At 39.5% G+C, this 16,769-nt stretch overlaps 1 protein-coding gene across 1 annotated transcript in view; it reads right to left on the reverse strand.

The window, feature by feature from the left end:
- Positions 1–10,352: 10,352 nt before the first annotated feature.
- SLC9B2 (solute carrier family 9 member B2) overlaps positions 10,353–16,769 on the reverse strand; it is a 61,476-nt gene continuing 55,059 nt past the window's right edge. Inside the window, exon 12 of the mRNA XM_066385102.1 lies at positions 10,353–16,293. Within this exon, the coding sequence (XP_066241199.1) occupies positions 16,096–16,293 (198 nt within the window). The 3' untranslated portion in view covers positions 10,353–16,095. The remainder of the gene's footprint in view (positions 16,294–16,769) is intronic.

A 16,769-nucleotide genomic window follows, 5' to 3' on the forward strand; every position in this document is an offset into this window, starting at 1 on the left:
TCATACGAAACAAAAGAAAGTATAATTGCTCTTGTTGAAGGTGGGCATTGGGTTCTCAGTCCCCAAAAGTGGTCTACAAAGTTTCCTCTAATGGCATGAATCCACAGACTTACTGAAATATAGACGAAAACAACTGATTGGAAAAAGGTCAAACTGCTTAGAAAGACAAACTTCCCTTTTCTATCTGATTTTTCTTTTTCTCTTGATACTCCAGACAACTTTTACTCCTGCACACATTGTATTTTTCTTTGCTTCCATGTCTTTTCCTAGTTATTCCATCTGTTGGGAGTGTTCTTTTTTTTTTATTATTTATCATTAAGGTTGATTCAAATTAACTCTTTCTTGGGTGAACAAATATGAAATATTCTTTTTATTATAAGCTCCTGTCAACTTCAGTGTGGTGTACCTATCTCAGCAAGGATTAAAGTTATTTTCTCCCCTGCTTTAGGAGTAGACAAGGTCTTGTGTGATTATAGAGTTTATGTGATTTCCTTATCTGATTATAAGGAAATGCTTTGTTCTCATTCTGATAGTAGGGAAGGGAAAAGCAGGTAGATTTCCAAGCATACTGGGAGGAGAGACAAATGGTAGACTAGTGAAGTAGGACCTTGAGAGGAATTTGACTCTCCAGGAAATATTTATACTAAATGAAAGTATACTACTCTGTACCCCAAATGAAATGAACTGCTGGAGGGTAAGTGCTTTAAGGTCAAGGAAGGTGAAGGGCACATCAACAAATGGAGTTTTGGAATTCTCAGCAGGCAGAGGGCTCAGGCCAGATTTGAGTTAGTTAAGCAAAAGAAGTGAATTATTTGCTCCCAAAATGGCATTAGTAATTCCCACATGTTACAGAGAATTACACAATTATTTATACAAATATATGTTCTGGAGCATTTCACAAATGACCTTCATTTATTTAAAGACAATATGATAAAAATCAAATAGTGGTTAGGGGGAAAATGAAATAAAAAATATCTTAAAAAACATCTGATTCCTTTTTTTGTAAAAACATTAATAGTAACTTAAACTAATTAAATTGGTTATATTTGCAACAATGTCATTGAAAGCAAAAACCTTTTGAGGAAAAAGGGGAACCTTATTCATGACAGTATTTTTCACTAAATTTGGAATAATAAAAATAGCTTTTATTTTGGTTTATGTTTGTTTGTTCTTTTTGTTTTAGGTGAGAGAGGAGGGGAGATAGTGAGGCAGACTCCTGCATGCGCCCCAACTGGGATCCACCCAGCAACCCCATCTAGGGCCAGTGCTGGAATACTAAGTTATTTTTAGCATCTGAAGCTGATCTGCTCCAACGGAGCTATTCTCAGCACCTGGGGCCATGCTTGAACCAATTGAGTCTCTGGCTGTGGGAGGGGAAGAAGGGAAGAAGGAAAGAGGAGAGGGATGGGTGGGAGAAAGAGATGGTCACTTTCTCCTGTGTGCCCTGACAGGGAATCAAACCTGGGATGTTCATACGCTGGGCTGACGCTCTATCCACTGAACCATCAGCCAGAGCTGAAAATAGTTTTAAAAATATCTTCTTTATAAATGGTTCCAAACTTCTGAAATCACTTCAATAAAAAATGAAAGTTTGGTATGATTTAAGTGACAATTTTCACTTGCAGTCTTATCACTATTTTCTTTATCAATCTTAAGTGCCGATCATTTACTATATTCCAGGCTTTGCTATTTTCAAACTGCTAACATGCTGGCCTTTCACGTAGAACTTGTTCCTTTCTTCTCCTTACTTACTAATATTAACCCATGCATCCAAATCATATCCACTTTTTGTTTTTTGTATTTTTCTAAAGTGAGAAGCAGGGAGGCAGAGAGACAAACTCCCGCATGCACCCGACCAGGATCCACCCAGCATGCCTACTAGGGGGGCGATGCTTGGCCCATCTGGGGCGTTGCTCTGTTACAACCAGAGCCATTCTAGCACCTGAGGTGGAGGCCATGGAGCCATCCTCAGTGCCTGGGCCAACTTTGTTCCGGTGTAGCCTTGGCTGTGGGAGGGGAAGAAAGAGATAGAAAGGAGAGGGGGAAGGGTTTTAGAAGCAGATGGGCACTTCTCCTCTGTGCCCTGGCCAGAAATCAAACCCAGGACTTCCACATGCCAGGCTGACGCTGTACCACTGAGCCAAATGGCCAGGGCCCATATCCACTCTTAAAGGTTCAATTCAAGTATCACCTCCTCTAATAAGTTCTCCTGACTGAGAACACTATTTCAAAAAATTAAATTTATTGGGGGTGACATTGGTCAACAAAATTATATATGCTTCAGGTATACAATTCTATAATAAACTATCTGTGTATTTTGTGTTCACCACCCCAAGGCAAGTATCATTTCCTTACCACTTATCCCCCCTCTACTCTGTTCTACCTCCTTCCATCGCCCTTTTCCTCTGGTAATCACCAAGCTGCTGTTTCTCTATGAGTTTTGTTTTTGCTTTTTGCTTATCGCTTCCCCTTTTTTATACAGTCCCTCAATCCTCCACCCCTCTGAGAGCTGTCAGTTTGTGCTCTGTATCTATGAATCTGTTTCTGTTTCATTGGTTAGTTTGTTTTGTTCATTAGATTCCACATATGAGTGAAATCATATGCTACTTGTTTTTCTCTGACTAGTTTATTTCAATTAGTATAATACTCTCCAGGTCCGTCCATGCTATTACAAAGGGTAAGATTTCCTTCTTTTTTTTACATACAGTACTATTATTCCATTGAATAAATGTACCACAGGTTTTTAATCCACTCATCTACAATGGATACTTGGACTGCTTCCAAATCTTAGCTATCATAAATAATACTGCAATGTTTCCAGTCTACCTGAATCATTACCAGCTAGAAGCAGCTGTCATTGGGACTTGGACATGAGCTGCAAAGTATAGAATGGTGACAATTCCAGCGCCATGCAGACTTTTCCTGTGTGGACTTTTCCTGGACTCCTGCTCCCTGTGACAGCTCCTAACAGACTGAACTGTGGTTGGGTTGCATTTCTCAGGGATTTGGCATGGTGATGGGGCCAACTTGGACTTGGTGAACATGTTAAGGACACTACTCTTTTATGGATTCTTGCTGTATTGGCCAAGAGTTTGCTTAAAGGCTTTTAATCACTGTAAAAAAAAATAGAGCACTGGATAAAGAAGATAGGGCACATGTACACCGTGGTATACTATTCAGTTGGAGGAAATGATGATATCGGATCACTTACAGCAGAATGGTGGAATCTTGATAACATTATGCGGAGTGAAATAAGCGAATCAGAAAAAAACAAGAACTGGCAGGATTCCATACATTGGTGGGACATAAAAGCGAGACTAAGAGACATGGACAGGAGTGTGGTGGTTACGGGGGGTGGGGGAGGGAAGGAGGAAGAGGGGGAAGGGGAGGGGGAGGGGTACAAAAAAAAACTGGATAGAGGGTGACGGAGGACGATCTCTCTTTGGGTGATGGGTATGCAGCAGAACTGAATGACAAGATAACCTGGAAATGTTTTCTTTGAATATATGTACCCTAATTTATTGATGTCACCCCATTAAAATAAAAAATTATTTATAAATAAAAATAATAATACTGCAGTGAACAAAGAGGTGCATATAGTCTTTCAAATTAGGATTTCAAGTTTCTTTGAATATGTTCCAAGAATATTCTCGGTCATATTTCATTCTGATAAATTCTGGGTTATAAGGCAATTTCATTTTTAAATTTTGAGCAAACTCTATATTGTTTTCCACAGAGGCTTCACCAATCTGGATTCCCACCAACAGTGCATGAGTGTTCCCTTTTCTCCATATCCTCACCAAGACATTTTGTTTATTGATTGATGATAGCCATTCAGACAGGTGGAGGTAATATCTCATTTTGGTTTTAATTTGCATTTCTCTGATGATTAGTGATGTTGAATATCTTTTTTTTAATGTCTATTGGTCATCTGTATGTCCTCTTTAGAGAAGTGACTATTCAGGTTCTCTGCTCATTTTTAATTTTTTTTGTATTTTTCTGAAGTTAGAAGTGGGGAGGCAGTCAGACAGACTCCCGCATGCACCTGACAGGGATCCACCTGGCATGCCCACGAGGGGGTGATGCTCTGCCCATCTAGGGCATTGCTCCGTTGTGGCCAGAGCCATTCTAGTGATTCTAGTGTCTGAGGTGGAGACCATGGAGCCATTCTTAGCGCCCAGGCCAACTTTGCTCCAATGGAGCCTTGACTGTGGGAGGGGAAGAGAGAGACAGAGAGGAAGGAGAGGGGGAAGGGTGGAGAAGCAGATGAGTGCCTCTCCTGTGTGCCCTGACTGGGAATAGAACCCAGGACTTCCACACACCTGCCAATGCTCTACCGCTGAGACAACCGGCTAGGACCTCTGCTCATTTTTTAATAGGATTGTTTTGGGGTTTTTATTTTTTTTGGTGTTGAGTTTTCTAAGTTCTTTATAAATTTTAGATATTTACCCCTTATCAGGTGTATCACTAGTGAGTATGTTTTCCCATTCAGTGGGTTGTCTTTATATTTTTTGTTGATGGTTTTCTTTGCTGTGCAAAAACTTTTTAGTTTTATGTAGTCCCATTTGTATATTTTATCTTTTGTTTTTCTTGCCTGAAGACATATATCAGAAAAAAATATTACTATGAGAAAAGTCTGAGATTTTACTGTGTTTTCTCCTAGGATTTTTGTGGTTTTGAGCCTTACATTTAAGTCTTTAATTCATTTGAATTATTCTTGTGTATAGTGTAAGAAGGTGGTATAGTTTTTTTTTGTTTTTTTGCACCTATCTTTCCAAGTTTTTCAACACCATTTATTGAATATACTATCTTTACCCCATTGTATAGAGTTCTTGCCTCCTTTCTCTAATATTAATTGACCATGTAGGCTTGAGTTTATTTCTAGACTCACTATTCTGTTCCATTGCACATTGTGCCTATTTTTATGCCAGTACCATGCCATTTTGATTACTATAACCTTGTAGTGAGTTTAATATCAGGTAGTGTGATTCCTCCAACTTTGTTCTTCTTTCTCAAGATGGCTGTGGCTATTCTGAGTCTTTTGTGGTTTCATATAAAGTTTTGGAATATTTGTTTTAGTTTTGTAAAATATGCCATTGGTATCTTGACGGGAATTACACTGAATCTATAGATTGCTTTGCGTAGTATGGACATTCAAATGATGTTAATTCTTCCAATCTATGAACATGGTACACGCTTCCACTTATTTGCATCTTTTTCAATTTTTTTTCTTCAGTGTCTTATACTTTTCTGAATACAGGTCTTTTACATCATTGGTTAAATTTATTACTAGGTACTTTTTTTTTATGCAATTGTAGATGGGAATGTTTTCTTAGTTTCCCTTTCTTTTTTATTTTTTTTACAGGGACAGAGAGAGAGAGTCAGAGAGAGGGATAGACAGGGACAGACAGACAAGAATAGAGAGAGATGAGAAGCATCAATCATCAGTTTTTTGTTGTGACACTTTAGTTGTTCATTGATTGCTTTCTCATATGTGCCTTGACCACAGGACTTCAGCAGACCGAGTAACCCCTTGCTTGAGCCAGCGACCTTGGGTTCAAGCTGGTGAGCTTTTTGCTCAAGCCAGATGAGCCTGTGCTCAAGCTGGCAACCTCAGAGTCTCGAACATGGGTCTTCCACATCCCTGTCTGACACTCTAATCACTGCACCACCGCCTGGTCAAGCTTAATTTCCCTTTCTGATAGTTCACTATTGGTGTATAAAAATTCAACTGATTTCTGGATATATATTTGGTATTCTGCTACTTTACTTAATTCATTTATCAATTCTGGTAGTTTTTTGGTGGAATTTTTAGGATTCCTTATATACAGAATCATCTAATCTGCAATTAATGACAGTTTTACTTCTTCCTTTCCAATTTGGATGCCTTTTATTTCTTCTTCTTTTCTGATTGCTGTGGTTAGGACTTTCAGTACTATGTTGAATTAGAATGATGAAAGTAGACACCTTTGTTTTCTTTCCAATTTTAAGAGAAACACTTGTGGTTTTTGCCTATTGAGTATAACATTAGCTGTGGGTGTTATATACAGCCTTTATTATGTTGAGGTATGTTCCCTCTATTCCCACTTTGCTGAGAGTTTTTATCATGGGTGCTAGATTTTATCAAATACTTTTTCTGCATCTATTGATATCATGTGGTTTTGATACTTCATTTTGTTTATGTGCTATATCATGTGTATTGATTTGTGGGTAGTGTATCAACCTTGCATTCATGGAAAAAATCCCTCTTGATCATGTTGTATGATTTTTATAATGTATTGCTGGATCTGGTTTGGTAATATTTGCTTGAGGATTTCTGCATCTATGTTTTTCAGAGATCTTGGCTTATAATTTTTTTTTTTTGTAGTTGCTTTATCTGCTTTTGGAATTAGGATAATGCTGGCTTCTTAAAATAGTTTGAGAAAGATAGGATTTAGTTCTTTAAATGTTTGGTAAAATTCTCCTGTGAAGCCATCTGGTGCAGGACTTTTGTTTGCTGGGAGATTTTGATTACTGCTTCAATTTCATTAGTTGTAATTTGTCTATTTAGGTTTTCTGATTCTTCCTGATTCAATTTTATAAGATTGTATGTTTCTAGAAATTTATCCATTTTGTCTAGATTGTCCAATTTGTTAGCATATAGTTGTTTGTAATATTTTCTTAGTTTTTTGTATTTCTTTGGTGTCAGATGTTATTTCTTCTCTTTAATTTCTGATTTTATTTATTTGGGTCTTTTTTTCTTGATGAGTCTGGCTAAAGTTGTGCCATTCTTGTTTATCTATTCAAAGAACCAACTCTTGGTTTCATTGATATTTTGTCTTGTTTTTTAGACTCTATTCATTTACTTCTGTTTGGATCTTTATTCTTCTACTAACTTTGATCTTTGTTTACTGGGGTTTTTTCTAGTTCCTCTAAGTCTAAAGTTAGATTATTTGAGATTTTTCTTGTTTCTTTAATTAGGCCTGTAATGTTAAGAATTTCCCTCTTAGGACCACTTTCACTGTATTTCATAGATTTTGGGTTGTACTGTTCTCATTTTTATTTGTTTCAAGGTTCTTTTGATTTTTCCCTTGTTCTCAGTGTTAACCCAGTGACTATTATTTTAGCCTCTATATTTTTGTGCTTTTTAGTCTTTTTTAAATTACTAGTTTATATCAGTATAGTCAGCGAAGATGCTTAATATGATTTCGATCTTCTTAAATTTATTGATAATTGTTTTGTGTAGTAACATAGGTTTATCCTAGAAAATATTCCATATACACTTGAAAAAATGTATAATCTCTGCTTGACATAAAATGTTCTGAAGATATCAATTAAATTGATCTGATCTAGTGTGTCATTTAAGATCACTGTTTCCTTGTTGATCTACTGTCTGGAAGATCTATCCATTAGTGTCAATGGGGTGTTAAAAGCTCTTACTATATCTTACTGTCTTTTTCTCCTTTATGTCCATCAAGATTTACTTTACATATTTAGGTGCTCATATATTGGGTGCATATATGTTTATAAGGGTTGTATACTCTTGTTGGTTTGATCCCTTTATCATTATGTAGTGTTCTTTGTCTCTTACTACAGAATTTGTTTTATAGTCTGTTAGATGTAAGTATTGCTACCCCAACTTTTTTATATATATATATCACTTCTATTTGCATGAAATCATTTTCCATTCCTTTACTTTTAGTCTGTGTACATCCTTTGTTCAGAATTGGGTCTCTTATAATACGGATCTGGTTTTCTTATCCATTCAGCTACCCTATGTCTTTTGATTAGAGCATTTAAGCAACTTACATTTAAAGTGAGCATTAATTGGTATGTGTTTATTGCCATTTTATTCTTTATAACTACATTCCTTTATTTTTTATCTTCTTCTCAAAGAAGAACCTTTAAATTTTCTTGTAAAACTGGTTTGGTGGTAACAAACTTCTTTAGCTTTTTCTTGCCTGGAAAGCTCTTTATTTCTCCTTTAATATAAATGATAGCCTTGCTGGGTGAGGTATTCTTGGTTATAGGTCCTTGCTTTTCATCACTTTGAATATTTCATGCCAATCTCTTCTGGCCTAAAATGTTTCTGCAGAGAAATCAGCTGACAGTCTATGAAATTCTCTTGTAGGTAACTGTTTTTCTCTTGCTACTTTTAAGGTTCTCTCTTTGCCATTTAATTATGATATGTCTTGTTGTGGGCCTGTTTGGGTTCATCTTGTTTGAGACTCCCTGTGCTTCCTGGACTTGCAGTTTTCAATCATTATTTCTTCAAATTGGTTCTCAATCCCTTGCTCGCGCTCTCCTCCTCCTGGTACCCAGATGATGTAGATGTTATTATGCTTAATGTCCCAAAGATCTCTTAAACTATCTTCTTTTGTATAAATTGTATTTATTTTTGCTTCTCTGATTGGATATTTTCTGCTACCTTTTCTTCCAAGTTGCTGATTCAGTCCTCTGCTTTATTCAACTGACTGTTTATTTCTCTTAGTGTATTCTTCATTTCAGATTCTTTCTGTGGAACTGGTTCTATATATTGTTCTTATGGCCTTTTTTATGCTTGTTTTCTCTTTTTTGAAGTTCTGAGTTCCTTGAGCATCCGTCCTTATAACCATTCTTTCAATTCTATACCTGGTAAATTGCTTGCCTCCATTTCATTTAGCTCCTTTTCTGGAGATTTCTTCTGTTCTTTTAAGTTGGGCATGTTTCTTTGCTTTCTATTTTGGCATTTCTCTGTGTTTGTTTCTAAGTGTTAGGTAGATCTGCTATGACTCCTCATCTTGATAGGGTGGCCTCATGTATTAAGTGCCCTGTGGACCTGGTGGTGCAGTCTCCTTGATCACCTGAGCTGGGTGCTCCAGCAATGTCCCTGTGTGGATTTTATGGCCCCTCCTGTTGTAATTGAGTCTTGATTGCTATTGGCCTGTTTGTATGTGGTTTTGACCATCAGCTGATGGACTGGGAGGATCAGAGACTATGGTGTAGGCCAATGTCAGATGCTGCCTGTGACTGGTAGGGCTATTAAACCCCACCCCCAGGCTCATGCTGAATGGAAGGGCAAGCTCCACTCAAGAGAGATGGCATCTGTGGTGTGGGAGAGGGACTCAGCACAGGGGTCTGACAGCTGTCTCTTTAGGTCTCTCCCTAGAGCCGCAAACTGCAGACTCCGCTCACATGATTCTAGTCTGCTCTATCCTCCCTCTGCTGGAGCCCAGGATGAGTGGCTGTGAATGAGATTTTATGCATTGGCCCATTAAGAGGGCACCTGTGTCTCTAGAAGACTGCTGTCTCTCCTTGGTAGATAGAAACCCTGCTAATTTTCACAGCCAGATGTTATGTGGGTGCCTCTTCTCTTTTCTGGTGCTCTAGGCTGAGAGGCCTGGCTTAGGGTTGAGACCCATGCTTTTTAGGGGGTACCCCACACCTGAGACATCCCTCTAGAATCTCAGCTGCTGCCCATGGGAGCAGGGTAGCCCTTTTTGTATCTCTGCTCTTTCTACCAGTCTAGATGTGGCTTCTTATGTAAATCCTTGGTTATAAGATTTCTCTTCAGCTACTCTTCAGTTGGTTATTCTGGTTGATGGTTCTATATTTTGGTTGTAATTCCAGTTTGGTCCTAGGAGGAGGTGAGTATAATATCCACCTATTCCGTCACCATCTTAGATCCTCAAGAACATGTTTAAATCATTCCTTTGGATTATAGCTATTTGTATATATCTTACTTCCTTCTAAGGTTCTTGAAGACAAGTATTTTGTCTTATTCACATTTGTATTTCCCAGGTTCACCTTCCCACTAGAATTCAAGTTCCATTAAAAACAGAGTACTTAGCCCTGGCCGGTTGGCTCAGCGGTAGAGCGTCGGCCTAGAGTGGGGAGGACCGGGGTTCGATTCCTGGCCAGGGCACACAGGAGAAGCGCCCATTTGCTCCTCCACCCCTCCGCCGCACCTTCCTCTCTGCCTCTCTCTCTTCCCCTCCCGCAGCCAAGGCTCCATTGGAGCAAAGATGGCCCGGGCGCTGGGGATGGCTCTGTGGCCTCTGCCTCAGGCGCTAGAGTGGCTCTGGTTGCAACATGGCGATGCCCAGGATGGGCAAGCATCGCCCCCTGGTGGGCAGAGCGTCGCCCCTGGTGGGCGTGCCGGGTGGATCCCGGTCGGGTGCATGCGGGAGTCTGTCTGACTGTCTCTCCCTGTTTCCAGCTTCAGAAAAATGCAAACCCCCCCCCCCAAAAAAAAGAGTACTTAAATATCCTGTTCATTACTGTATCCTCCAGTAGTTAGTATAATGCCTGGCATATAGCAGACGTGTTATAAATATATTTTGAGAGAGTAAATGAATGGACTTTAAAACAGAAGCTCCATGATGGCAGGGATTTTTGTTTATTCATTGCAAAATGAATATTTGAACATTACCAGGTAAATAATTTTTGGAAGGCTTAACATTCATTATATATAATAAAAATTCATCTATATATCTTCAAAGAACTCAAATGTAAAGAGGTGAGCAAAGACTAGGTTTACAGTGGTAGTGACATTCTTTTGAGTTAATAATGCTATTGTAATAATCATAACTTGCATGTCTTTCCATAGGAACAAGTGTAAGCCTACTTTTGCCCACCCCTGTGTTTATGTTAACTTTCACCAGCTAATTCAGTGGAGAATATATCCCTCAGAACCACAGATTAAAATTTAAAAGAATCCAAATAAACTTGACCAGGTGATGGCTCAGTGCATAGAGCGTCAGACTAGGATATGGAGGACCCAGGTTCGAAACCCTGAGGTCACTGGCTTGAGCGCGGGCTCACCAGTTTGAATGTGGGGTTGCTCGCTTGAGCATGGGATCATAGACATGACCCCATGGTTGCTGGCTTGAGCCCAAAGGTCGTTAGCTTAAGCCCAAAGGTTGCTGGCTTGAAGCCAAAGGTCAATGGCTTGAATCCAAGGTTGCTGGCTTCAGCAAGGGGTCACTCGCTCTGCTGTAGCCCCAGTCAAGGCACATATGAGAAAGCAATCAAATGACAACTAAGGTGCTGCATCAAAGAATTGATGCTTGTCATCTCTCTCCCTTCTTGTCTGTCTGTCCCTATCTCTCTCTCTGTCTCTCTCCCTGTCTCTTTCACAAAAAAAGAATCCAAATAAAATGGCTATTTACATTAAGAGTAGTTTCAGTTTTTTTCTTGTACTTTTCTGTGTTCTAAATTTTCTGTAATTAAAATACAGTATTTTATAATAAAAAAAATCAATGCTATTTTAAAAGAATGTATTGGATGATATTTTTTTTTACAAATGTACAGCTCAAGAAATCTTGAGGACACCCAAGTCCAATCAAGGTTATTTGGCGTTAATTCCAAACAGAATAACATTGAAATGTGAAAATAAAGATCTGGAACCTAATCAGTCTATCTAAAAAAAAACTTTTCAGAGGGGTAAGAATGGCACTGACCATAGGAATAAAAAAGCATTGATGAACAAGAGTTTTCAGTGTTTATTTAGCACCATTCTTAGAAGTACAACACCCCTGCTCTGGACTGAACTATGTCCTCCCTATCCCCCCATCCTCCTGCCAATTCATATTCTGAAGCCCTAATCCCCAGTGTGATGATATTTGGAGTTGGGGCCTTTGGGAGATAATTAGGTTTAGGTGAGGTCATCAGGGTAGGGCCTTGATGATGTGATCAGTATCCTTATAAGAAGAGACACAAAAGAATTGACACACTCTACCCCATCGCCATCACTTTTCCTACCATGTGAGGACACAGCAAAGGGAAGGCCATGGGCAAGCCAGGAGGAGAGTCCTCTACAGAGCCTGATTATACTGGCACCTTTGTGTTGGGTCTTTCTGCCTCCAGAACTGTGAGAAAATACATGTTTGTTGTTTAAGCCATCCAGTCTATGGTATTTAGTTATACAGCCTGAGCTAAGTCAGATGAAACAGATAAGATCTGAACTGTCATGTGCTAGGTAGTTTTCCACAGTGGAAGATGATCCCTCACTGAGATAGTCTGTAAACACATCTTAAACGCCTACTGTGTTCCAGGCCCTGTGGAAAGTGCCGAGGATGACCAAGACAAGGCTCACACCCACAACTGGATGATATAAGAGGAGACAAACATGTAAACAAACTACATAAAAACGGGTTATGAGTGCCCTGACAGAAGTATGTGTAGGGTGCATACACCCCTCTTTTAGAGACCTGAATATAAGGATAATTTTTTCCATCGGTGTGGTCGGAATTTGGTAAGTTTGGTTGGCCTGCGTCAATACTCTGTATCAAGTTAACTTGGTGATCACCAACCAAGTCAAGAGCTGTGACTTACCAGGTGGTGACATGGTGAGTCCTGATGAGGCCAATATTGGACAGAGAGTCAGAAAGATTTAGATGGTGGCTATCTACCGAGCAGAAGTAGCAAAGAACTTGTTGCATGCTCTGCAAAATGGAATTGGCTGTTGGCAGTGGCTTAATGAGCTCAACTATTTCTACATTCTGTGAATTTCCATTTCTAATTGTTCTTTGGGACCTTGAGTATGTATAACAACATTCTCATTTATTTATACTAACTGTATTTTGTACAAGTTAATAAGTATTCAAAGCTTGTTACCTGGAGAACATGGGAACAAGCACTAACTGAAACATCCTTCCACCTCTCATGCCTCTTGCTTTCTAAGTCCTAATCATTCCCCATGTCCTGGCTAAGGCCCTACTTTCTCTGAAGCTGAGCCCAAACTACATCACCCCCTGGGTGGGTGGGTGCTCCTGCTACGAGCTCCCTAGCACCCTTGGACTTTCTGCATAACAGCACTTATACTATTTTTGTGGCTATTGTTGAATTGTCTGTCTCCTCTCTCAAACTGTCAGATCTGTAAGGACAAAAAACATTAGATTTGATGATGTGCCTGGACCACCAAAGGCTTTCGTGAATATTTGTTGAATGAATCTAGTTTCAGAGCCTGTGAAAGTAGAGACCTAGATGAGCATTAAGTTTATGCTGCTACCACGAAGATACACCTAACCAATGATGTTCAATTTGAAAGCTTCACCTGAACCTTGATATTAATTTAGTCCAACATACACATTAAGAGAGTACCATAGCCATAGTCATAGAGAACCAGAGTCAAACTGACATAAAAATGAAGCCTCTTATGCCTTCATGTTATGTTAACTTAATATAAATTAAGTTAGTTTTGAATAGAGTGAAAGTCATGGTGGGAGGGGCTGGGATGGTAATCTAATGACAAGGAAGGTATGGACAGGTTGTATGCAGATCAGTTGGGATTAGAATATTCATAATCTATTCATTTTATATATATTAAGTATATACTTCAAGATTAGATAGAATTTTGAATTCTAGGTTAAAGAGTTTAGATGGGATATGACAAGAAAGTAATAAATTATTCATGTATACAAACAACATGATAAAAGCTATAAAACTGTATTTGAACAGGACTATCCTAGCAAGTAAGCAGGAGTTAACCAATAGTAAAAGTGGAACTTACAGGTGATACAGAAAAGCAGAGACTGTCTGTTGAGTAAGCAGGATAACATGTGACCAATGCAGATAAATTTTTCCTCTAATAGCTTCTCTGCTGGCATTTCCCAATGTCTGAAAATCCTGCCACAGAAGTCACTCCTTTGTTAAAGGTACTATCTTTAGAAAGCCCTTGTTAAAATGCAACAGTATGCTAGTAGGTGATGGCAACTTTCAACACAATGGTACCTCTGGCTCCATAATATTTCCTTCTTCCTAGCTATGTGAATGTTTCTCAGCCTCCTCACAGCCGGTATGGGCATCACCAAAAAAATGTAAAGGAGACATGTGTCCACCTTCACATCACTTCCTTAAAAGAAATTGCTTGCCTTAGACTTTCTTTTATCCTTTTCCCTCAGAGTTAGAAAGGAAACAGGGGAGAAATCATCTTTCATCTGCATCTTTCACCTGTATCCTAAGCTGGGGCACTGCAGAGCCTCCAGACACGTCTGAGTTACCTCATGAACAGAGTAACTCTGTCAACATCAACCAGCCAGTTCAATGACAGGGAAATAAATTTCTATTTCTTTTAAGTACTGTATTTTTTGTTTCTTCATTATAGCAGCTTACCTTTTATTGATTAATTGATAATCATGAGGTTGGCATAGATTTGAAAATTAGCTATCTCTCATCTAGAGAACAGGAAGAGCCTGAAACAAATAAGATAGGGCTGGGTCCTGGCCAGTTGGCTCAGTGGTAGAGTGTCAGCCCAGTGTGTGGATATCCTGGGTTTGATTCCCGCCAGGGCACATAGGAGAAGCGCCCATCTGCTTCTCCATCCTTCCCCCTCTCCTTTCTCTAAATCTCCCTCTTCCCCTCCCACAGCCAAGGCTCCATGGGAGCAAAGTTGGCCTGGGTGCTGAGGACCGCTCCATGGCCTCCACCTCAGGTGCCAGAATGGCTTCGGTTCCAGTGGAGCAACACCCTAGATGGGCAGAGCATCGCCCCCTGGTGGGCATGCTGGGTGGATCCCGGTAGGACACATGTGGGAGTCTGTCTCTCTGCCTGCCTGCTTCTCACTTCAAAAAAATACAAAAAAAAAAAAAAAAAAAAAAAAAAAAAAAGAAAAGAAAAGAAAGGGTTGGACAGGGCATTCCATAGGGGGAGGCTAACTCAGATGAGCCACTGAAGTGGCAGGATTCTGGGTAGCCAGCTAGGAGTCAGGATAAGGTCTTCTGTCATCTAGATAGGTGCAAGAGGAAGAACCAATGAAGATATTTTGTGTATTTTAATATCTTGGTAAGACCAATCAGTTATACTAAAAGGGGTAGAAATGGCCTGACCAGGCGGTGGCACAGTGGATAGAGCGTCAGCCTGGGATGTGAAGGACCCAGGTTCGAGACCTCGAGGTTGCCAGATTGAGTGCGGGCTCATCTGGTTTGAGAAAAAAGTTCACTAGCTTTGACCCAAGGTCACTGGCTCGAGCAAGGGGTTATTCAGTCTGCTGAAGGCCCATGGTCAAGGCACTTATGAGAAAGCAATCAATAAACAACTAAGGTGTCGCAATGCACAACGAAAAACTAATGATTGATGCTTCTCATCTCTCCGTTCCTGTCTGTCTCGCTCTCTGACTCTCTCTCTGTCTCTGTAAAAAATAAACAAAAAGAATACTTTAAGCCTGACCAAGTGGTGGCGCAGTGGACAGAGCGTCAGACTGGGATGTGGAAGACCCAGGTTTGAGACCTCGAGGTCTTCAGCTTGAGTGCGGCTCATCTGGTTTGAGAAAAAAGTTCACCAGCTTCGACCCAAGGTCACTGGCTTGAGCAAGGGGTTACTTGCTCTGCTGAAGGCCCATGGTCAAGGCACGTATGAGAAGGCAATCAATGAACAACTAAGGTGTTGCAATGCGCAACGAAAAACTAATGATTGATGCTTCTCATCTCTCCGTTCCTGTCTGTCTGTCCTTGTCTATCCCTCTCTCTGACTCTCTCTCTCTGTAAAAAAAATAAAATAAAATAAATTAAAAAAAAATAAAATAAAAGGGGTAGAAATGGAGGTGAGGCAGATTAGCAGGGAAAGTGACAGTAGAAACTGATGAAGGCATGGATTAGGGTATTTAAAAACAGAAAAGAGGAGCCAAAAAAAGAAGAGCCAACTCAAAACCTGAGAGGCTGGGTGACCATGAATTGTGAAGCTGTGAGTTAACAGTGAGTCAGAGAAAGCTACTGGCTAGTAGAACAGGATTCTGAACTTTGTCAGTCCCATGTGAACTTTACATTGTGGTAATACATCTAAGTGTATATGTCCCTACGACGAAGGGTGTTTGAAAAAAGAAAAAGAAGAAGAAGGCAGAGAGATCAGGTTGGAGATGCAGAACATCACCACATGGAAAAGGTAATGGCTAAAAATGCTGTTTAAAGAAATAGACACATTTTTGGTTCTATTACATTTTCAGCTTAAACACTACATATACTTCTCACAAAAATTAGGGGATATCTCAAAATGAATATGAAACAATCAAATATCCCCTAATTTTTGTGAGCAGTATATTTCAGTATCTACCTTGATAAAAGCAGCCTTTGTTAGCAGCTTTGTAATCATTATATTCAGCATTCTTTCTTTTCACCTCTACACTTGTATAAAAGTCTCTTCTTAAACTTCTTCACCTTGATTTTGAGGCTCAGCTTTCTGGAGAAGCCTGGGGCCCAGCAAACCGATCAGTAGACTTCCAATTGGGGCTGTGATAAGGATGGCCAAAAATGCCACTGTCAACACATCCATTCCATATTCTTCTAACTGTCTCTCTCCATGTGATCTTGCTGTGTCCAAAGCTACAGATCCTATTGCAGCCTATAAAAGTTTAAAGGTAAATTTGGAAACACAATAAGATAAACACATAGATATAAGGTGAATTATTTTTAAACAAACTGCTTGTTCTTTTGTTCAACTAAGAAAGTACTATTAGCCCTGACCAGGTGGCTCAGTGAATAATGCATCAACCGTGTGCCTGAAGTTGTGTGTTTGACTTCTGGTCAGAGCATGTAGGAGAAGCAATCAACAAATACACAACTAAATAGAACAACTAAGTGAAACGAGTTGATGCTTCTCTCTCCTCCCTCTCCCTTCCCTATTTCTTCCACTCTCTTTCTCTCTCTCCCAAATCAACGGAGAAATTTAAAAAAAAGTTTTAGTATTCTTCTTTCAAAGTGCACCGAGGTTGGTTCTGATTGTTTGAAAACTGTCCCTGCCCTTGCATGCGGAAAGAACGATGATTTCTATCACCTATTTTCATAAGGTAAAGTTACAAAAACATCAAGTAGATATAT

This window comes from Saccopteryx leptura, chromosome 5 (assembly GCF_036850995.1).
Source record: "Saccopteryx leptura isolate mSacLep1 chromosome 5, mSacLep1_pri_phased_curated, whole genome shotgun sequence".
NCBI lineage: Eukaryota > Metazoa > Chordata > Mammalia > Chiroptera > Emballonuridae > Saccopteryx > Saccopteryx leptura.